General features: G+C 49.9%; 1 protein-coding gene across 1 annotated transcript in view; it reads left to right on the plus strand.

Annotated features, from left to right (window-relative positions):
* The first annotated feature begins 301 nt into the window (after positions 1-301).
* SLC15A5 (solute carrier family 15 member 5) overlaps positions 302-24,058 on the plus strand; it is a 114,535-nt gene continuing 90,778 nt past the window's right edge. The window contains exons 1-3 of the mRNA XM_083179525.1: positions 302-320; positions 870-1,092; positions 23,448-23,617. Of these exons, the coding sequence (XP_083035651.1) occupies positions 302-320; positions 870-1,092; positions 23,448-23,617 (412 nt within the window). The remainder of the gene's footprint in view (positions 321-869; positions 1,093-23,447; positions 23,618-24,058) is intronic.

A 24,058-nucleotide genomic window follows, 5' to 3' on the forward strand; every position in this document is an offset into this window, starting at 1 on the left:
GGTGAGTATATGTGTCAGTAGCTGGTATACGATGCAGTGATGGGGTATACGTGGCTGTGGTGGGTACAAGGTAGTGGCTGGTATATGTGGTAGTGATGGGTATACGTGGCAATGGTGAGTATATGTGGAAGTGGCTCGTATACGTGGCAGTGATGGGTATACGTGGCAATTGTGAGTATATGTGGCAGTGGCTGGTATACGATGCAGTGATGGGGTATACGTGGCTGTGGTGGGTACATGGCAGTGGCTTGTATACGTTGCTGTGGTGGGTACATGGCAGTGGCTGGTATATGTGGTAGTGATGGATATACGTGGCAATGGTGAGTATATGTGGCAGTGACTGGTATACGTGGCAGTGATGGGGTATATGTGGCTGTGGTGGGTACATGGCAGTGGCTGGTATACGTGACAGTGATGGGGGTATACTTGGCAATGGTGAGTATATGTGGCAGTGGCTGGTATACATGGCAGTGATGGGGTATATGTGGCTGTGGTGGGTACATGGCAGTGGCTGATATACGTGGCAGTGATGGGGTATATGTGGCTGTGGTGGGTACATGGCAGTGGCTGATATACGTGGCAGTGATGGGGTATATGTGGCTGTGGTGGGTACATGGCAGTGGCTGGTATACATGGCAGTGATGAGGTATACGTGGCAATGGTGAGTATATGTGGCTGGTATACATGGCAGTGATGGGGTATATGTGGCTGTGGTGGGTACATGGCAGTGGCTGATATACGTGGCAGTGATGGGGTATATGTGGCTGTGGTGGGTACATGGCAGTGGCTGATATACGTGGCAGTGATGGGGTATACGTGACAGCGTGGCTTTGTTACATTTTTTGTTTGTTTCTTCCTTTTGTCGGCAGGAACTGTGATGCTCCCAGTAGTTGCTTTTCCATTTGAAGACTTCTACATAGACACTCACCACATCAGCCACACGCTGGCACCGACCAAGCAAACGCTGCTGTTCTACGCAGGCTTATTAATGGCGTCCATCGGCACTGGAGGAATCCGAGCCATCGTCTGCCCACTCAGAGCATATGGGCTTCAGAGCTACAGACAGAAAGAGCTCATGTCCTTCTTCCACTGGTCAGTGCAAAAATGTTATTTCCATAATGGGGGGAGTCCTGGGTAAGGGTGAAGAATGAAGGAATCATCGCAATCATCGCACACCTGTAATACACATTTCCGCGAGGCCGTCCTGCGATGAAATCCTGCTACTTTTCCATACAAGCACACCATTTGCAAGGTGATTAATAGGAAGTAGGTGTCGGGAGTGCGAAGTGTGACGACACAGCCGACGTGTCGCACAGTGTTAGACGACTGCGGTTTCTTTCTTTCATAGCCCTGGTCCTCCTCATGGACTCCACTTAATTATAATATGTTATTAGTTATATTCTGTATAATATTATATGGTATAGCTATATTTTACCTGTTATATTTGGAATATGTACTTTATTTGATTATACTGTGCTTAATGCAATTGTTAATATGATTAAGTCTAGGCCAGAGGGCTATTTACTATAGGTTAAGTTGCCCATTGTTCTAAGTCCCCCGACTATCAGATGTGATTAACATAAGTAGGAACCAGGGCCGGTGCTAGGGTGTCCTCATACATTTTTGCGCCCTTTCACAGCTAGGCTGCGGGCGGCGTGCAGTGACAGTGAGGGCGCCAGTGGTGTAACTATAAATGTTTTGTTTGTTTGTTGTTGCCCCCCCCCCCCCCCCCCACCCCTTCCCAATGGCATTTTGGTAATTTTTATAAAGTGTTTGTGAATATAAACAATACATTAACTTTTTCACAGCTGGATAAAAGTTTGATTTAACCATCAAAGTTTCTGGTGTGCAGATCTCTATTTCCATTTATTTGGGAAACCCATGTGTTTCAGAAACAGTCCCAGTCCAACTGGAGTATATTCCTCCTCACTGAAAACACTTCGGCCGATTCCATGCCCAGCTGCTCTGTTCCCAATGTGCCTGAATCCAGCAGGTCAAAGGTACATCTAGAAAAAAGTCAGAACGGGCGTTCCATCGTGCGTAAATGTATTTACAATATAACGTTTTTTATTCAGCATAAAACAGAAGACAGATTTATTGAATCACGTACCGAGGTTGGCGGCTCAAATCACCGCAAGCATATAGCATGTGTCAACGACGTCCGTGTGACAAAACGCTTTTGGGGCGTGACTGGCGTCGTGACTGGCAAATGAGTGCCCGCGAGTACGGAGTGAAACCGGCTCCCAACGAGTAGGTCCTGTGCACCATTGGCACATGCTGTATGCTTGCGGTGATTTGAGCCGCCAACCTCGGTACGTGATTCAATCCACCTGTCCTCTGTTTTATGCTGAATAACATAAACATATACACACACACACACACAGACACATACACACAGACACATATACACACACACACATACACACACAGACACACACACACACACACACACAGACACATATACACACACACACAGACACATATACACACACACACAGACACATATACACACACACAGACACACATATACACACACACACACACACAGACACAGACACATACACACACACACAGACACACACACACACAGACACAGACACATACACACACACACACAGACACATATACACTCACACACACAGACACATACACACACACACAGACACACATACACACACACACACATACACACACACATACACATACACACACACACACACACACACATATATTTATTGGAAATATATTTCTTATACTGCTATTAAAAAAAACTCACCTGACCTCAGGCTCTAACAATATATATATATATATAATATATACGGACGTGGGGGCGGCGGCACTCGGAAATAAAACACAGCAGGCAATTTGTTCCTGACGTTTCGAGACCTCTAGGTCCCTTTATCAAAGGTGCATGTGAGAACAATACATACATAAAAAACACTTACTTATATACCCTGTGTCCGTGCGCATCCCGAGGTGACGTCATCCAATCAGCTGGGTGCAGCAAGGCACGCAGGGAATCACGTGATCCCACGTAACAGAGCACCGTAGTCATGACAACAAAGGCACACTGAATGACAACAACAAAAATATTCGTTAGTGCAAGTTAAAAAGCAGACCTGTTAGGCAACAGATAACACAAAGAATAACAACAAGGCATGGAGACAATCTGAGGCAATACTAATGTTTGAGACACCCTGGAGAGTAGGCTCATCCAACGGGTAATGGCACATAAAATAAACCATTGCCAACCTAGCAAAAACCAATGCATATAAGGGATGTAACTCAAACATTAGATAAATGACAAACGTGCAAAAATAAGGAAGTGACACCAAAACATACTGTTATAGAAAATGGGAAAGACCCAAATTTTCATTAAGACCGCGCGGAGATAGGGTGTCCAAATAAAAGATCCACCTACTCTCCGCACGTAGCAAGGCAGTGGACCTGTCACCCCCCCCTGGGCAGCGGGGGCACATGGTCGATGATTCGATAACGTAAAGACGTTAGTGGGTGTCTAGCCTCAATGAAGTGTCGGGCGACTGGAAAATCACTATGACCTGCTGCAAGTCCAATTTTTATGTTGGACCTATGGGCGGCCACGCGTTCTTTAAACGCCCGGTCCGTTTTGCCAATGTAATGGCGTCCACAGGGACAGCTAATCATGTAAACAACATATTTGGTATTGCAGCTGACCCTATGTCTGATTTTAAATTTCTTCCCTGAAAAGGGATGGAAGAAGGAATCCCCCGGCACCATGTAGCTGCAAGTGGTGCATCCACTACAGCGAAAGCAACCCACCTTCGGTATGCCCAGAAAAGTGGGGGGCTTGGGTGTGGGGAATCTTATATCATTTTTGACCAGATGGTCTTTTAGATTTTTGCCTCTTTTAAATGCATGCATGATGCGTTTGTTGTTAAGCGAGGGAAGTTGGGGATCTGTATTGACTATAGGCCAATGTTTCTTAGCAATCTGACACTGTTGTTTACTTTTGTCATGGAAAGCATTTACCCAGATGACTCTGTCACTTACATCATTGTTTTTAGCAGAGTTAAGAGCTTGCTCTCTACTCATAGTGAGAACTCTATTTTTAGCATGTAAGAGGTCTGAGCGGCAAAATCCTTTGGCTTCAAATTTGATGACCATCTGGTCAAGTGAAGTTTCCAGATCTGAGGTAGTGCTAGATATACGACGCACCCTCAGCATCTGGGAGAAGGGGAGGCCCTTCTTCAAAGGGATGGGGTGATGGCTGCTGGCATGCAATATGTTGTTCCTATCGGTAGACTTGGTATATAAAGATGTCTCAATCGCTCCATTAAGTAGTTTGATGTTAACATCCAAATAATGTACACATGTTTTGTCAATTTTAAACATAAATTTCACAGGAGAGTCTGTCATATTATGCATATTAATGAGACTCTCTAGTCCCTCTATTGCTCCCGCCCAGACCACCAGTAGGTCGTCTATGTACCGAAGATACAATAGAACTGACCCACTGATGGCCCGGTTTTCAATAAAAAGTAACTTGTCAATGGTGAGCATGAAGGCGTTGGCGAACGATGGGGCCACTGAGGACCCCATCGCACACCCCTTCAGCTGCAGGAAAAATTTACCATTGAAGGTAAAATAATTCCGCTTTAATGTGAGCGATAAATGCTGCATAAAAAATGGGATATCGGGACCTGTGTAACAGGGGTTGTCTGTAATAAGCCTCAATGTAGCCTCCAAACCAAGATCATGCGGAATGCATGTGTAAAGGCTACATACATCGATGGTGCCTAAGGCACAATCGGCAGGTAGTGTGCCCAAACAAGATAATTTTTGAATTAGCGCATTTGTATCCTTGAGATACGAGGGCATACCCTGTACACATGGTTGCATGAAAAAGTCAAGATACACAGACACAGAGTGATATAATGAGCCCCGGGCAGAGATGATAGGTCTGCCCGGGGGGTTATTCAAACTCTTGTGCACCTTCGGCAAAAGATACAGAAGGGGCACAATTGGGAAAGGAGTACGCAGAGAGTCACATGTGGATGCAGTAATTGTATTAGAGATAACAGCATTATCGAGAAGCTTGTCCAATTCGGTTTTGTAAGTCCCAGTAGGGTCACCCTGTAAAGGACTGTAAACTTCCAAGTCACTCAATTGGCGATTTGCCTCTTGCACATAATCAGATGTATTAAGGATGACAGTTGAGCCCCCTTTGTCCGCAGGGCGGATAGATATAGACGTGTCCTCACTCAGAGCTTTGAGAGCCCTCCATTCCAGGGGTGAAAAGTTGGAGAGGCTTCTCTGCTGGGTTGTATGGAGCGCAGCTGTTTCACTCTCTAACATGCGTCCAAACGTCTTGATGGATGGATTTAGGGAAAAAGGCTCAGTCTGGAGGGCACCTGATTTATTGCTGACTCCCTAGGTGGGAGAAGTACCGCTGCAACCGGTGTAGAGTGCCGTCCCAGGACAGTCTATATATATATATATATATATATATATATACACATATATATATAGGAGAAGCAGTGGTGGAAAGTGAAAAGGTGGATGGAGAAGGAAGGGATGCAGTGATGGAGGGGGGGAGTGATAAGTACAGAAAAGGGGGAGAGTGAGAAGGAAAGAGAGAGATGAGTGAGACCGGGAGAGAGAGAAGTGAGAAATAGTGAGAGAGGGGGGGGGGGGGGGGGTGAGAGGGTGGAGAGAGGGGGGGGGGTGAGAGGGTGGAGAGAGGGGGGTGAGAGGGTGGAGAGAGAGGGGGAAAAGGGTGGCGTTATGGACAGAGAGTAGGGGTAGTGTGAGAGCGGGGTAGAGGGCTGAGAGAGGGGAGTAAATGTGAGAGAGAGAGGGGGAGTGAGTGTGAGAGAGGGTGGTGGGAGGAGAGATTAGAGAGAGTAGAGAGGGATGAAAGAGAAAGGATGAGAGGGGGAGAGAGAGAGAGAGAAAGAAAGGGCTGAGAAAGAGGGGGTGGGTGTGAGAGAGGGAGAAGAGAGAGAGGCGAGAGAAAGGGGGAGAGTGTGAGAGAGCAGGAAGCAAGAGAGGGGTGAGAGGGGGGTGAGAAAATTTGTGAGAGAGGGAGAGTGAGTGAGAGGGGGAGAAGAGATACTGTGATTGGGTGAGAGGGAGAGAAGAGAGGAATGAGAGAGAGGGGGACTGAGTGTGATAAAGAGGGAGAGGAGAGAGAGATGTTGAGGGGGAAATGAGTGTAAAGGCCCATACACGTTGGGCAACTTTGAGCTGAAAGTCGCTCAAAACAGCCTGATTGAGCGGCTTTCAGCTCAAAGCCGCCCAGTGTGTATGGCCCGGCGATGAGCGCTGCCGCATCATCACCGGGAAAGCCGCACATCTGCTAGTAATACCAGCAGATGAGCGGCGTTGAGGAAGGCTTTGCATAGCGCTGCACTATGCAAAGCCGTCCTCCCCCCTCCGTCTGCGCCAGGCAGGGGGAACGGCGCTTAGTGTGTATGCACTGTATGTGGGCGTACCATAGCAGTCAGCCGGCAGGGTGACTATGGTCAGATACCGCAAACTGACTGTAGACGCTTTCCCCCGGCTTTATAGCAGTTTGCCGTATCTGTCCCTGCCGGCTGACTGTAGACGCTTTCCCCCGGCTTTATAGCAGTTTGCCGTATCTGTCCCTGCCGGCTGACTGTAGACGCTTTCCCCCGGCTTTATAGCAGTTTGCCGTATCTGTCCCTGCCGGCTGACTGTAGACGCTCTCTCTGAAATTAGAGGTGGGATACAGAAATGCTGGGAGGTTCTGCGCTCACCCTATCTAGTGTGCATATTGTATATATGATGGATAGGTATATCTGATAGATGGTGAGGCCGTGTATATGCTGAAATCAAGTTTAATGATCCTAAAGTGCAAATTAATTACAATACATAATGTGACATATACAGTGACATACACATGAATCACAGTCTGTGAATGCATGCAATACTACGAATGCTATGTATGGATCTGCCAATAAAGGTAGAGGTGATCCTAGTCATTAACTGAAAGTCCATATGATGTCTATATATATAGAGCCGGCAATTGTGAAACAGAGAGAACAGGGGCGCAGTTCTGTGGGTGGTCTGAGTGCCGCGTCCCGCTGCTTAGACAGATGTGAAGTCTTCAGGCACCTCTTTAGAGCATTGGAGGTCAGTGGTTTTCGGAGGAGAGGAGAAGGGTGCAAGTGGATGTGCCAGTGGCACTGAGATCCCACAGCAAAGAGCAGTGACCGCGGATGAGCGCTCATCCGCGGTCACTGCTTTCTGCACACTCGGATGCGGGACCATTTGTAGACAACAAGTAGATAGACAGCCATTAGGTCGACACCATTAGTTCGACAACTCAATAGGTCGACATGCTTTTAGGTCGACATACCATTAGGTCGACATGTCATTAGGTCGACATACCATAAGGTCGACATGTCATGAGGTCGACATGTCATTAGGTCGACTGCCATTAGGTCGACAGTGTCTAGGTCGACAGTCAAAAGGTTGACATGGTTTTTTTCACAGTTTTTTGTCCGAAATGTCGACACAGTCGACATGGACACAGTTTGAAGTGAACTGCAGCCCCTCGCATCGCTCGCTTCGCTCGCAATGCGTCGGGCACAGTGCCTCGCTACGCTCAGCACACTATTTTATTCTCCCACCACACCCTAGTGGATGGTAGGGCATGAAATACCGCCTGTCGGCACATGTCGCCTCAAAAAACAGTGAAAAGAACCATGTCGACCGTTTGACTGTCGACCTAGACACTGTCGACCTAATGGCAGTGTCGACCTAATGACATGTCGACCTAATGACATGTCGACCTAATGGTATGTCGACACAATGACATGTCGACCTAATGGTATGTCGACCTAAAAGCATGTCGACCTATTGAGTTGTTGAACTAATGGTGTCGACCTAATGGCTGTCTATCTACTTGTTGTCTACAAATAGTCCGGATACCTGCACACTCAGACCACCCGCTGGCACATCCACTTGCACCCTTCTCTTCTCCTCCGAAAACCACTGACCACCAATGCTCTAAAGAGGTGCCTGGAGACTTCACATCTGTCTGAGCAGCGGGACGCCGCACTCATGGGGAAGGGCACTGTGTGAGCTGGTATCCCAAGCCAGGAGACACAGAATTACTGCCAGCTTGTAATAGCAAGAGAACACAAGCATCGGTAATCATATACTACTGTGGGGACTTAGGGGTTTATTCTAGTTCATTCTTTCTGACAAAATCCTTCTTAGATGGACAAAACCATGTGCACTGCAGGGGGGGCAGATGTAACATGTGCAGAGAGAATTAGATTTGGTGAGTTATTTTGTTTCTGTGCAGGGAAAATACTGACTGCATGATTTTACACTGCAATATAGATCTCACTTTGAAGAAAAACCCCGCCCAAATCTAATTCTCTCTGCACAAGTTACATCTGCCCCACCTGCAGTGCACATGGTTTTGTCCATCTAAGAAGGATTTTGTCAGAAAGAATGAACTAGAATAACCCCCTTAGTAAGTAAGATCCCTTCCTGGCTGGTAATTGTGACTGTTGTAGTGCACTGTGTGTATATACTTACAATAAAGGGCTTTTGCCATGTTCCTAAACTGTTTACCTGAGTAATCAGAGAATCCATATCATCACAAATGGTGGCAAGCAGTGGGATCACTCAGGCCCAGTGTACCCTGGGTAAGGTTGTGAGAGGTGTCAGCGGAGGACACCTAAGAGCCTTGTAAACAGTTTGGCACACAGTAGCCAGGTATCTTGCTGAAAAGTCATTGTGAGGAATGTCACAGTACGTATGGACTGCCAGCAGTATGGAGGCAGGAACAGAAGCCTACAAAAGCCTGAACAAGCGTGCCCTACAGGTAATCTGCCGAGCAAGAGGCATTAAGCGGAAGGCAATAGATGTAAAGGATCCCTAATTGCAAAATTGGTGCTATGGGATCAAGAAGACCCCTATTATGATGATGAGGAGTCGGACGAGGAGGAATACATGACGGAATGGTTGAGACCTGCAACTGTCTAGAGGCGCTGCGAGATGATGCAACGCCTGATGATCGGATGCGGGTAATACAAGAGGTCCTGGGCTTACCAGACAACACTTACACAGTGCAAACTGCTGCACCAGCAGCTACCATTCTACAGACCCCCCTTGCCCATCGGAAGGTACCTCAGGGAAGGTGCCAGCAACGCAACATGGCATTTGGAGTTTCCTATGGAGGAGATTCGCAAGGCCAGCGACTGGGTCAGAGGATGGAGAGCTCGAGCAGTCGGTTGATGGAATCTACTCTAAGGTGTCATGAACAGACCATGAAGCGGGATGTGTTGGACCCCCACAGGAGACAGGGATGTCTGGGTCCTACAGTACAGATAAGTGCAGAGAATGCTTCCCTGCACTACCCTGTACAAGGAATATCTGAGGAGCAGACGAGTTGTGCATCTGCCATGCCCTTGGCTATACCGAATATAGTCACTGCCAGTGGGACCAGTGGACCAACTGGAGAGGACGAACTGGGAAGAGTTGGTTTCCGAGTGTGAGCTGCGAGGTATCGTTTGCCAACAGTTAGCACAGGATGAAATAATTCTTTACCTCATCCACAATCAAGAGAATCCCCTCCATGCTTTCAGTCAGTACAGGAGCTGGATGCTGCTCCAGGGATACCAGAGGGAGACACAGGAACAGCTGGAGTGTCTGGAGGAGTACTTTGGTCTTGCGTCGGAAGAAGCAATGGACCAGGGGGTGTTTGATACTCCAGAGTGGCTAGACCAGTGCTACCAGGTGAATGTGGAAATGCAACGCCTGAAGCAGCTTCTCCAACCTTTGCGGTTAGCAGCTGTCCAGTGGGCTTTACTGGGGGAGATTACTGAAACTGAGAAGACGGTGGGAGCTATCATTCAGACACCCCATGAGGATATGAACTACGCCTTCCCATTTGTAGATGTAGAAGATGAGGAAATGGTGAATGAATGCCAGTACCAAGAAGAGGTCAGTGCCATAGGTACCAAGGAGTCTGTAAGGGTTGGGGTCTTACCCCTGCAGGTGAAGTCTAGTCTACCAGTGACACTCCAATTAGCTGCCCAGTGTGCTATGCTGGTGGAGGTTGTCATTGATCAGGGGGATGTCCAAGGGCGCTGCCGGTGACCGCTTCTCATCCCAGTGGAAGAAGTAGCAGCACCGGAACACACTGAGGCTTTGAAAGATAATGGAGACTCACAAATCCAGGTGGGTGTCAGGAGGAGGAGGTTAGTTAGCTTTGGACCTGGGATGCTGAAAGGCTCCATACACATGTAAGAGGTCAGCCCAAAAACTACCAGACCCACAAGAGAATCCAGCTGGTCATTGTTATGACAGGGCTAAGACTGTTGGATTTAGGAGGGCACCACTGCTTTTAGCAAGCTTAATCTAATCAGGACACAGGGCTAGAAAGTAGGGAGAGAAATGTGAGGACACAGCCGGCACCTCGTGTCGCATAGTGGTAGTGTGGGGCGGTGGTAGGATAGAGTGTGTAGTGTGGGGGCAGTGGTAGGATAGAGTGTGAGGTGTGTAGTGTGGGGCAGTGGTAGAATAGAGCGTGAGATGTGTAGTGTGGGGTGGTGTTAGTATAGAGTGTGAGGTGGGTAGTGTGGGGCGGTGGTAGAATAGAGCGTGAAGGTGTGTAGTGTGGGGAGCGGTGGTAGGATAGAGCGTGAGGTGTGTAGGGGGGGCGGTGGTAGGATAGAGTGTGAGGTGTGTAGTGTGGGGTGGTGGTATGATAGAGTGTGAGGTGTGTAGTGTGGGGCGGTGGTAGGATAGAGCGTGAGGTGTGTAGTGTGGGGCAGTGGTATGATAGAGTGTAAGGTGTGTAGGGGGGGCAGTGGTAGGATAGAGCGTGAGGTGTGTAGTGTGAGGGCAGTGGTAGGATAGAGCGTGAGGTGTGTGGGGGGGGGGTGGTGGTATGATAGAGCGTGAGGTGTTTGGGGGGGGCAGTGGTAGGATAGAGCGTGAGGTGTGTAGTGTGGGGGCGGTGGTAGGATAGAGCGTGAGGTGTGTAGTGTGGGGGCAGTGGTAGGATAGAGCGTGAGGTGTGTAGTGTGGGGCAGTGGTAGGATAGAGCGTGAGGTGTGTAGGGGGGACGTGGTAGGATAGAGCGTGAGGTGTGTAGTGTGGGGCAGTGGTAGGATAGAGTGTGAGGTGTGTAGTGTGGGGCGGTGGTAGGATAGAGCGTGAGGTGTGTAGTGTGGGGGCAGTGGTAGGATAGAGCGTGAGGTGTGTAGTGTGGGGGCGGTGGTAGGATAGAGCGTGAGGTGTGTAGTGTAGGGGCAGTGGTAGGATAGAGCGTGAGGTGTGTAGTGTGGGGCAGTGGTAGGATAGAGCGTGAGGTGTGTAGGGGGGACGTGGTAGGATAGAGCGTGAGGTGTGTAGTGTGGGGGCAGTGGTAGGATAGTGTGTGAGGTGTGTAGTGTGGGGCGGTGGTAGGATAGAGCGTGAGGTGTGTAGTGTGGGGCAGTCGTAGGATAGAGCGTGAGGCATGTAGTGTGGGGCGGTGGTATGATAGAGTGTGAGGTGTGTAGTGTGAGGCGGTGGTAGGATAGAGTGTGAGGTGTGTAGTGTGAGGCGGTGGTAGGATAGAGTGTGAGGTGTGTAGTGTGGGGCAGTGGTATGATAGAGTGTAAGGTGTGTAGTGTGAGGCGGTGGTAGGATAGAGCATGAGGTGTGTGGTGTGGGGCAGTGGTAGGATAGAGTGTGAGGTGTGTAGTGTGGGGCAGTGGTAGGATAGAGCGTGAGGTGTGTAGTGTGGGGCAGTGGTAGGATAGTGTGTGAGGTGTGTAGTGTGGGGCAGTGGTAGGATAGTGTGTGAGGTGTGTAGGGGGGGCGGTGGTATTATAGAGTGTGAGGTGTGTAGTGTGGGGCAGTGGTAGGATAGAGCGTGAGGTGTGTAGTGTGGGGGCAGTGGTAGGATAGAGAGTGAGGTGTGTAGTGTGGGGCAGTGGTAGGATAGAGCGTGAGGTGTGTAGTGTGGGGCAGTGGTAGGATAGTGTGTGAGGTGTGTAGGGGGGGCGGTGGTATGATAGAGTGTGAGGTGTGTAGTGTGGGGCAGTGGTAGGATAGAGCGTGAGGTGTGTAGTGTGGGGCAGTGGTAGGATAGAGTGTGAGGTGTGTAGTGTGGGGCGGTGGTAGGATAGTGTGTGAGGTGTGTAGTGTGGGGGCAGTGGTAGGATAGAGTGTGAGGTGTGTAGTGTGGGGGCAGTGGTAGAATAGAGTGTGAGGTGTGTAAGGGGGGGCGGTGGTAGGATAGAGTGTGAGGTGTGTAGTGTGGGGGCAGTGGTAGGATAGAGCGTGAGGTGTGTAGTGTGGGGGCAGTGGTAGGATAGAGCGTGAGGTGTGTAGTGTGGGGCAGTGGTAGGATAGAGCGTGAGGTGTGTAGTGTGGGGCAGTGGTAGGATAGTGTGTGAGGTGTGTAGTGTGGGGCAGTGGTAGGATAGAGCGTGAGGTGTGTAGGGGGGGGCGGTGGTATGATAGAGTGTGAGGTGTGTAGTGTGGGGCAGTGGTAGGATAGAGCGTTAGGTGTGTAGTGTGGGGGCAGTGGTAGGATAGAGAGTGAGGTGTGTAGTGTAGGGGCAGTGGTAGAATAGAGCGTGAGGTGTGTAGTGTGGGGCAGTGGTAGGATAGAGCGTGAGGTGTGTAGGGGGGGGCGTAGTAGGATAGAGCGTGAGGTGTGTAGTGTGGGGGCAGTGGTAGGATAGTGTGTGTAGTGTGGGGTGGTGGTATGATAGTGTGAGGTGTGTAGTGTGGGGGCAGTGGTAGGATAGAGCGTGAGGCGTGTAGTGTGGGGCAGTGGTAGGATAGAGCGTGAGGTGTGTAGTGTGGGGCGGTGGTATGATAGAGCGTGAGGTGTGTAGTGTGGGGCTGTTGTGAATGATGGTGTAGTAGAATGTGTAGAGCATGAGGTGTGTAGTGTGGGGCAGTTGTGAATGATGGTGTAGTAGAGTGTGTAGAGAATAAGGTGTGCAGTATAAGGCAGTTGTGAATGATGGTGTAGTAGCATAGGCGTGCGCAGGGGGGGTGCCGGGGGTGCACAGGCACCTCCTAATGACAGGACCTTGCTGCACGATTGCAGCAAGGTCCTACATCACAGAATATCATTTTTTTTTCCTGGAGCCGGCTGCCTGTAGGGGGAGCTGAAGTGCACAGACAGCTGAAGCCGGCTGCCTGTAGGGGGAGCTGAAGTGCACAGACAGCTGAAGCCGGCTGCCTGTAGGGGGAGCTGAAGTGCACAGACAGCTGAAGCCGGCTGCCTGTAGGGGGAGCTGAAGCACACAGACAGCTCCTCTCAGGCCTTACTGAAACAGTGCTGGACGAGTGGCCGGGTGAGGAGTGAGGAGAGGACTTCCTGGTGTTTGAATGTGCTGCAGGTGAGCTGGAACAGGGGGATTGTATGTTATATGAGGCTATGACTTTGTTCTAGAGGGGAAGGGGGAAGGTATATTGGTCTTTAATAATGCTGGCTGCTTTTTTGTTATGTCATAAAGGTGTGTGTTTATCAGCTTGTTGTAAGTATACTGTGTGTGTGCATAGGGGGGCTGTGTATATGTGTACTACGTGTGTGGGAGGGGACTCTGTGTACTGCGTGTGTATGTGGGTGTGCAAAGGCTGTGCATATGTATACTATGTGTGGGGGGGCTCTGTATGTATGTATGTATGTGTGTATACTATGGGCCTTATTCAGATGCACTCGGCTGCATGGGGGGGGGGGGGGGGCGGAGATGGGCGGGGGGCGCCGGGCTGCCCCATTACCATATGGGAACGCTGGGCGTTCTCATGGTAATGAGGCAGTGACGCGGGTGTGTGGGCCGGGTAGTTGACATCACCGGATGTCAGCTGCCCGCCCAGATCCACGCCAGCGTGCACGCAAATGTAAGTGACTCAAAAGTCACATATATAGGCGTGCAGGCTAAACATCATTCGATGGTCGGTGACCATCGAATTATGTGGGCGGACACCCGAGCAATGCGAATGGATGTTTATGCAAAACATCCATTCGCTGCTGTGCGGGTGAAGCCGCACTTTGCTGGGGCGACGGGGGGGGGGGCGTTCGCCGGGCGGGGTTTGATGGACTCGCAAGGCTGCGAATTCGCAGCCTTGCGAATCAACCTGAATAACCCCCAGTGTGTGGGGGCGGGCATTTGCCCCTGGGTACTTGGGGTACAAGTGTGGTGCACCCTACTAATAAAACGGGCTACGCACGCCTATGTGTAGTAGTGTGTAGAGAATAAGGTGTGTAGTGTGGGGGCAGTGGTAGGATAGTGTGTGAGGTGTGTAGTGTGGGGGCGGTGGTATGATAGTGTGAGGTGTGTAGTGTGGGGGCAGTGGTAGGATAGTGTGTGAGGTGTGTAGTGTGGGGGCAGTGGTAGGATAGAGTGTGAGGTGTGTAGTGTGGGGGCAGTGGTAGAATAGAGTGTGAGGTGTGTAAGGGGGGGCGGTGGTAGGATAGAGTGTGAGGTGTGTAGTGTGGGGGCAGTGGTAGGATAGAGCGTGAGGTGTGTAGTGTGGGGGCAGTGGTAGGATAGAGTGTGAGGTGTGTAGTGTGGGGCAGTGGTAGGATAGAGCGTGAGGTGTGTAGTGTGGGGCAGTGGTAGGATAGAGTGTGAGGTGTGTAGTGTGGGGCAGTGGTAGGATAGTGTGTGAGGTGTGTAGTGTGGGGCAGTGGTAGGATAGAGCGTGAGGTGTGTAGGGGGGGGCGGTGGTATGATAGAGTGTGAGGTGTGTAGTGTGGGGCAGTGGTAGGATAGAGCGTTAGGTGTGTAGTGTGAGGCGGTGGTAGGATAGAGTGTGAGGTGTGTAGTGTGAGGCGGTGGTAGGATAGAGCGTGAGGTGTGTAGTGTGAGGCGGTGGTATGAAAGAGCGTGAGGTGTGTAGTGTGGGGGCAGTGGTAGGATAGAGTGTGAGGTGTGTAGTGTGGGGCAGTGGTAGGATAGAGTGTGAGGTGTGTAGTGTGGGGCAGTGGTAGAATAGAGCGTGAGGTGTGTAGTGTGGGGCAGTGGTATGATAGAGTGTGAGGTGTGTAGTGTGGGGCAGTGGTAGGATAGAGTGTGAGGTGTGTAGTGTGGGGCAGTGGTAGGATAGTGCGTGAGGTGTGTAGTGTGAGGCGGTGGTAGGATAGAGTGTGAGGTGTGTAGTGTGAGGCAGTGGTAGGATAGAGTGTGAGGTGTGTAGTGTGAGGCGGTGGTAGGATAGAGCGTGAGGTGTGTAGTGTGAGGCGGTGGTAGGATAGAGCGTGAGGTGTGTAGTGTGAGGCGGTGGTATGAAAGAGCGTGAGGTGTGTAGTGTGGGGGCAGTGGTAGGATAGAGTGTGAGGTGTGTAGTGTGGGGCAGTGGTAGGATAGAGTGTGAGGTGTGTAGTGTGGGGCAGTGGTAGAATAGAGCGTGAGGTGTGTAGTGTGGGGCAGTGGTATGATAGAGTGTGAGGTGTGTAGTGTGGGGCAGTGGTAGGATAGAGTGTGAGGTGTGTAGTGTGGGGCAGTGGTAGGATAGTGCGTGAGGTGTGTAGTGTGAGGCGGTGGTAGGATAGAGTGTGAGGTGTGTAGTGTGAGGCAGTGGTAGGATAGAGTGTGAGGTGTGTAGTGTGAGGCGGTGGTAGGATAGAGCGTGAGGTGTGTAGGGGGGGGCGGTGGTAGGATAGAGCATGAGGTGTGTAGTGTGAGGCGGTGGTAGGATAGAGTGTGAGGTGTGTAGTGTGGGGCAGTGGTAGGATAGAGCGTGAGGTGTGTAGTGTGGGGCAGTGGTAGGATAGTGTGTGAGGTGTGTAGGGGGGGCGGTGGTATGATAGAGTGTGAGGTGTGTAGTGTGGGGCAGTGGTAGGATAGAGCGTGAGGTGTGTAGTGTGAGGCAGTGGTAGGATAGAGTGTGAGGTGTGTAGTGTGAGGCGGTGGTAGGATAGAGTGTGAGGTGTGTAGTGTGGGGCGGTGGTAGGATAGAGCGTGAGGTGTGTAGTGTGGGGCGGTGGTAGGATAGAGCGTGAGGTGTGTAGTGTGGGGCAGTGGTAGGATAGAGCGTGAGGTGTGTAGTGTGGGGCAGTGGTAGGATAGAGCGTGAGGTGTGTAGTGTGGGGCAGTGGTAGGATAGAGCGTGAGGTGTGTAGTGTGGGGCAGTGGTAGGATAGAGTGTGAGGTGTGTAGTGTGAGGCGGTGGTAGGATAGAGCGTGAGGTGTGTAGGGGGGGGCGGTGGTAGGATAGAGCATGAGGTGTGTAGTGTGAGGCGGTGGTAGGATAGAGCGTGAGGTGTGTAGTGTGGGGCAGTGGTAGGATAGAGCGTGAGGTGTGTAGGGGGGGCGGTGGTATGATAGAGCGTGAGGTGTGTAGTGTGGGGCTTTTGTGAATGATGGTGTAGTAGAATGTGTAGAGAATGAGGTGTGTAGTGTGGGGCAGTTGTGAATGATGGTGTAGTAGAGTGTGTAGAGAATAAGGTGTGCAGTGTAAGGCAGTTGTGAATGATGGTGTAGTATGGGGTAGTTGTGTTTGATGTTGTAGTATGGGGTAGTTGTGTCTGATGGTGTAGTATGGGGTAGTTGTGTCTGATGGTGTAGTATGGGGTAGTTGTGTCTGATGGTGTAGTATGGGGTAGTTGTGAATGATGGTGTAGTGTGGGGTAGTTGTGTCTGATGGTGAAGTGTGGGGTAGCTGTGTCTGATGGTGTAGTGTGGGGTAGTTGTGTCTGATGGTGTAGTGTGGGGTAGTTGTGTCTGATGGTGTAGTATGGGGTAGTTGTGTCTGATGGTGTAGTATGGGGTAGTTGTGAATGATGGTGTAGTGTGGGGTAGTTGTGTCTGATGGTGTAGTATGGGGTAGTTGTGAATGATGGTGTAGTATGAGGTAGTTGTGTCTGATGGTGTAGTATGGGGTAGTTGTGTCTGATGGTGTAGTGTGGGGTAGTTGTGAATGATGGTGTAGTGTGGGGTAGTTGTGTCTGATGGTGTAGTATGGGGTAGTTGTGAATGATGGTGTAGTGTGGGGTAGTTGTGTCTGATGGTGTAGTATGGGGTAGTTGTGTCTGATGGTGTAGTATGGGGTAGTTGTGAATGATGGTGTAGTGTGGGGTAGTTGTGTCTGATGGTGTAGTATGGGGTAGTTGTGAATGATGGTGTAGTATGAGGTAGTTGTGTCTGATGGTGTAGTATGGGGTAGTTGTGTCTGATGGTGTAGTATGGGGTAGTTGTGAATGATGGTGTAGTATGGGGTAGTTGTGAATGATGGTGTAGTATGGGGTAGTTGTGTTTGATGGTGTAGTGTGGGGTAGTTGTGTCTGATGTTGTAGTGTGGGGAAGTTGTGTACATTATAATTGGTTCCTCATGATGCTGGTGATACAGATGGAGCGCCTCAGCCAGTGCCGGGGCACACGCTGGCACGTCCTAGTTACAGTGCGGGGTGGGACACAAAGCCTGCCCATCTCCGCTTCAGGGAGATGGGCAGAGTTAGGGGGGGAGCGGGACGGCATCGGGAACCAGCGACGAAGCGGCGGGGATCTGGGGGCACCTCCAATGAAGAGTATCCGGCGACAGCCCCTGCAAAGATAAAATGCGCTCTATCTGTATATTGGGGGAAACTTACTAAAATACATATGGCTATGAATGCCCGTATTCGTAGCCATTCGTACCCGTATACCGTAAATGTGTATTTCAGTATATGGGTATTGGTATTCTTTTCCCAGGTGTATTCTGGAATTACAATGCATACGCCATCGTAAGACTACCAATAGGAATCAGTCTTCATTTGAATGGTGAATACAAAATTACTAACTGGCCGTATTTAATATACGGCCAGTATGTGACCGTCACATTAGTCAGATCCGTCATAGCTGTCAGACCCGCCACATCAGTCAGATCCCTGTCAGATCCGTCACATCAGTCAGATCCGTCACATCAGTCAGACCCGTCACATCAGTCAGACCCATCATAGCTGTCAGACCCGTCACATCAGTCAGACCCATCACATCAGTCAGACCCGCCACATCTGTCAGACCCGCCACATCTGTCAGACCCGCCACATCTGTCAGACCCGTCACATCAGTCAGACCCGCCACATCAGTCAGATCCCTGTCAGATCCGTCACTTCTGTCAGACCCCTCACTTCTGTCAGACCCGTAATATCAGTCAGATCCGTCACATCAGTCAGATCTCTGTCAGACCCGTCACATTAGTCAGACCCGTCACATTAGTCAGACCCGTCACATTAGTCAGACCCGTCACATTAGTCAGACCCGGCACATTAGTCAGACCCGTCATAGCAGTCAGATCCGTCTGATCCGTCATATCAGTCAGACCCGCCACATCAGTCAGATTCGGCACATCTGTCAGACCCGGCACATCTGTCAGATCCATCAGTGGAACGCACTCCCTTGCTCCATTAGACTCTCCCCAACCTTGCAAAGCTTCAAACAGGCACTGAAAACTCACCTTTTCATCAAAGCGTACCCTTCCACTGCATAAACCAGCTGGTTCTCTGACCCCTTGCCTGTTTACATCCTGCTATCTAACCACCACCCCCTCGCTTGCACCTCTTGTAATCTGTCTGTCTCCCCTTTCTACTAGATTGTAAGCTCCTCCAAGCAGGGCCCTCTTCCCTCCTGTTGTCAAAGCCCACTTCTCTTCACATGTCACTCACAGCTCTCCTATACTCCAACACTCAGTGACCATCTTTGTCCGCATACTCATCTCCATCATTGGCCTCAAGCCTCTAGTTGTATGTTGATTGAGTCCTCACTACTTATATCCAAGCTGTAATGTGTATTGAACTGTGGCGCTCTTTATTTGTACTGTATTCTTGTTATTTGTTCAATGTTATGCCAAGCTTTGTCTCCCTGTATTGTTCCTTTGTACGGCGCTGCGAAACACTTGTGGCGCCTTATAAATAAAATTATAATAATAATAATCCATTACATCAGTGAGACCCTTCATATTAGTCAGATCCATCAGAATCCTGTCAGATCTGTCACATTAGTCAGACCCGTCACATCAGTCAGACCCTTCATATTAGTCAGATCCATCAGAATCCTGTCAGACCCGTCACATTAGTCAGACCCGTCACATTAGTCAGACCCGTCACATTAGTCAGACCCGTCACATTAGTCAGACCCGTCACATTAGTCAGACCCGTCACATTAGTCAGACCCGTCACATTAGTCAGACCCCTCACATTAGTCAGACCCCTCACATTAGTCAGACCCCTCACATTAGTCAGACCCGTCATATTAGTCAGATCCATCAGAATCCTGTCAGACCAGGCACATCAGTCGGACCCGGCACATCAGTCAGACCCTTCATATTAGTCAGATCTGTCAGATTCCTGTCAGATCGTCACATTAGTCAGATATCAGTCAGATCCGTCAGACCCGTCACATCAGTCAGACCCTTCATATTAGTCAGATCCGTCAGAATCCTGTCAGGCCCGTCCCATCAGTCAGACCCGTCACATCAGTCAGTCCCGTCACATCAGTCAGATCCGTCGCATCAGTCAGATCCGTCACATCAGTCAGATCCGTCACATCAGTCATACCCGTCGCATCAGTCATACCCGTCGCATCAGTCAGACCCGTCGCATCAGTCAGACCCGTCGCATCAGTCAGACCCGTCGCATCAGTCAGACCCGTCGCATCAGTCAGACCCGTCGCATCAGTCAGACCCGTCGCATCAGTCAGACCCGTCGCATCAGTCAGATCTGTCACATTAGTCAGACCCGTCACATTAGTCAGATCCCTGTCACATCAGTCAGATCCCTGTCACATCAGTCATATCCCTGTCACATCAGTCAGATCCCTGTCACATCAGTCAGATCCCTGTCACATCAGTCAGATCCCTGTCACATCAGTCAGACCCGTCACATCAGTCAGATCCCTCACATCAGTCAGACCCGTCATATTAGTCAGATCCGTCAGAATCCTGTCAGACCCGTCACATTAGTCAGACCCGTCACATTAGTCAGATCCGTCACATTAGTCAGACCCGTCACATCAGTCAGATCCCTGTCACATCAGTCAGATCCCTGTCACATCAGTCAGATCCCTGTCACATCAGTCAGATCCCTGTCACATCAGTCAGATCCCTGTCACATCAGTCAGACCCGTCATATCAGTCAGATCCCTCACATCAGTCAGACCCGTCATATTAGTCAGATCCGTCAGACCCGTCACATTAGTCAGACCCGTCACATTAGTCAGACCCGTCACATTAATCAGACCCGTCACATTAGTCAGACCCGTCACATCAGTCAGACCCGTCACATCAGTCAGACCCGTCACATTAGTCAGACCCGTCACATTAGTCAGACCCGTCACATTAGTCAGACCCGTCACATTAGTCAGACCCGTCACATTAGTCAGACCCCTCACATTAGTCAGACCCCTCACATTAGTCAGACCCGTCATATTAGTCAGATCCATCAGAATCCTGTCGGACCCGGCACATCAGTCAGACCCTTCATATTAGTCAGATCTGTCAGATTCCTGTCAGATCGTCACATTAGTCAGATATCAGTCAGATCCGTCAGACCCGTCACATCAGTCAGACCCTTCATATTAGTCAGATCCGTCAGAATCCTGTCAGGCCCGTCCCATCAGTCAGTCCCGTCACATCAGTCAGTCCCGTCACATCAGTCAGTCCCGTCACATCAGTCAGTCCAGTCACATCAGTCAGATCCGTCGCATCAGTCAGATCCGTCACATCAGTCAGATCCGTCGCATCAGTCAGACCCGTCGCATCAGTCAGACCCGTCGCATCAGTCAGACCCGTCGCATCAGTCAGACCCGTCGCATCAGTCAGACCCGTCGCATCAGTCAGACCCGTCGCATCAGTCAGACCCGTCGCATCAGTCAGACCCGTCGCATCAGTCAGATCTGTCAGAATCCTGTCAGATCTGTCACATTAGTCAGACCCCTGTCACATCAGTCAGATCCCTGTCACATCAGTCAGATCCCTGTCACATCAGTCAGATCCCTGTCACATCAGTCAGATCCCTGTCACATCAGTCAGATCCCTGTCACATCAGTCAGATCCCTGTCACATCAGTCAGATCAGTCAGATCCCTGTCACATCAGTCAGATCCCTGTCACATCAGTCAGATCCCTGTCACATCAGTCAGATCCCTGTCACATCAGTCAGATCCCTGTCACATCAGTCAGACCCGTCACATCAGTCAGATCCCTCACATCAGTCAGACCCGTCATATCTGTCAGACCCGTCACATTAGTCAGACCCGTCACATTAGTCAGATCCGTCACATTAGTCAGACCCGTCACATCAGTCAGATCCCTGTCACATCAGTCAGATCCCTGTCACATCAGTCAGATCCCTGTCACATCAGTCAGATCCCTGTCACATCAGTCAGATCCCTGTCACATCAGTCAGATCCCTGTCACATCAGTCAGATCCCTGTCACATCAGTCAGATCCCTGTCACATCAGTCAGACCCGTCACATCAGTCAGATCCCTCACATCAGTCAGACCCGTCATATTAGTCAGATCCGCCAGACCCGTCACATTAGTCAGACCCGTCACATTAGTCAGACCCGTCACATTAGTCAGACCCGTCACATTAATCAGACCCGTCACATTAGTCAGACCCGTCACATCAGTCAGACCCGTCATATTAGTCAGATCCATCAGAATCCTGTCAGACCAGGCACATCAGTCAGACCCGGCACATCAGTCAGACCCTTCATATTAGTCAGATCTGTCAGATTCCTGTCACATCAGTCAGTCCAGTCACATCAGTCAGACCCGCCACATCAGTCAGACCCGCCACATCAGTCAGACCCGCCACATCAGTCAGACCCGCCACATCAGTCAGACCCGTCACATCAGTCAGACCCGTCACATCAGTCAGACCCGTCACATCAGTCAGACCCGTCACATCAGTCAGACCCTTCACATCAGTCAGACCCGTCACATCAGTCAGACCCGTCACATCAGTCAGACCCGTCACATCAGTCAGATCCGTCATATCTGTCAGACCCGTCACATCAGTCAGACCTGTCCTATCAGTCAGACCCTTCATATTAGTCAGATCCATCAGATTCCTGTCAGATCTGTCACATTAATCAGTCCCGTCACATCAGTCAAAACCTTCATATTAGTCAGATCTGTCAGATCGTCACGTTAGTCAGCTATCAGTCAGATCCTTCATATCAGTCAGACCCGTCACATCAGTCAGACCCGTCACATCAGTCAGATATCAGTCAGATCCGTCATATCTGTCAGACCCGTCACATCAGTCAGACCCGCCAAATCAGTCAGATCCCTGTCAGATCAGTCAGACCCATCATATCAGTCAGATCTGTCACATCAGTCACATCCGTCAGACCCGTCAGATCTGTCAGACCCTTCACATCAGTCAGATCGTCATATCTGTCAGACCCGTCACATCAGTCCGATCCCTGTCAGATCCATCACATCAGTCAGATCTGTCACATCAGTCAGATCTGTCACATCAGTCAGATCTGTCACATCAGTCAGATCTGTCACATCAGTCACATCCATCAGACCCGTCACATCTGTCAGATACGTCACATCTATCAGACCCGTCATGTCTGTCAGATCCGTCACATCAGTCAGATCTGTCATTTCAGTCAGATCTGTCATATCTGTAAGATCCGTGCAGGACAGGCTTTATAGTCGTGGGAGGGGGACCCCATGCCTCATTTTTTTTTAATATGTGTTTTTGCATGTGTTTATTTTCTTTTTTTTTTTTCTTTTTACATGGGGCAGCATTGCATGGATCTGACTTATCCGTGTGATGCTGCCACTTTGTACATATTTGCATAGGCGTGCGCAGCCCATTTAATTAGGGGGTGCACCTTCAAAGGAGTGTGTCTAGCACCACCTATTGGGCGTGTCTAGCATTGCCCATTGGGTGTGTCTAACACTGCCAATCATGCATGTTTACCATCATCTATTGGTACTCGGTAAAATATAAAATGTCTCTCAGCCAGAACATAATTTCCAGCCTATTTCAGTTTTAATATTCTTATTACTCTGTGTAACAGTACATGCATATAAAGTAAAAAAAAAAAATATGGATGATGCAGGTATGTAGTGATATGACAACGGTCTAGTACAATTAACAATGCAAAACACACAATTGATTGATGGGCACTAACTTTAACGGAATACAGGTCTAAAAAGCAAAATACTTTGGTAAAAGGTATTGCTGGTATTGCTAGCGGCAGGGAGTTGTTCATAAGGGTGGGCACAGCATTTGGGGGTGCCTGTGCACCCCTAACACTCAATGTGCGCACGCCTATGCATATTTGGCGCATATACGAATGGATAAGATTGGCTACAACATTTGGTGAATATGGCAGGTTTGTAAATTTGCCTTATTTATGATTCGTATTTGCTCGCAAAATATGGCCGATGTTGGTCGTATCCATTCATACCCGGGATCGTCTGTATTTAGGAAGCTTAGTAAATTTCCCCCATCATTTCTTTCTCCTCAGGTTCTATTGGCTGGTTAATATGAACTGTCTGGTTGTGTTTGTGGGGATCTCCTACATACAACAGTCTGTGGCGAAGAACTTGGGGTTCCTGATTCCGTTTATGTCAGTAGTTCTGGCTCTGATTACCATTCACATGGTACGTAATGATCTACTCTACAACCCAGCCAGAGGTAAGATCTCATCGCAGTTACCCACCTTGTACCATAACCCTGTGCCCATACCCTGTTACCCTCAACTGTGCCCTGTGCTCGTACCCTGTTACCCTCAACTGTGCCCTGTACATACTAATGTGATGCCCAGCACAGTCCTCTCCCTCTGCCATACCCCATACCATGTTACTTTCTACCATGCCCTGTGCCCATACCGTTACCCTCAACTGTACCCTGTTACCTGCTACTGTGCCCTCTACATACTAATGTGATGCCCAGCACAGTCCTCTCCCTCTGCCATACCCCATACCATGTTACCTTTTACCATGCCCTGTGCCCATACCCTGTTACCCTCAACTGTGCCCTGTGCTCGTACCCTGTTACCCTCAACTGTGCCCTGTACATACTAATGTGATGCCCAGGACAGTCCTCTCCCTCTGCCATACCCCATACCATGTTACC

The sequence above is a fragment of the Crinia signifera genome, chromosome 4, assembly GCF_055691185.1.
Source record: "Crinia signifera chromosome 4, ASM5569118v1, whole genome shotgun sequence".
Taxonomy (NCBI): domain Eukaryota; kingdom Metazoa; phylum Chordata; class Amphibia; order Anura; family Myobatrachidae; genus Crinia; species Crinia signifera.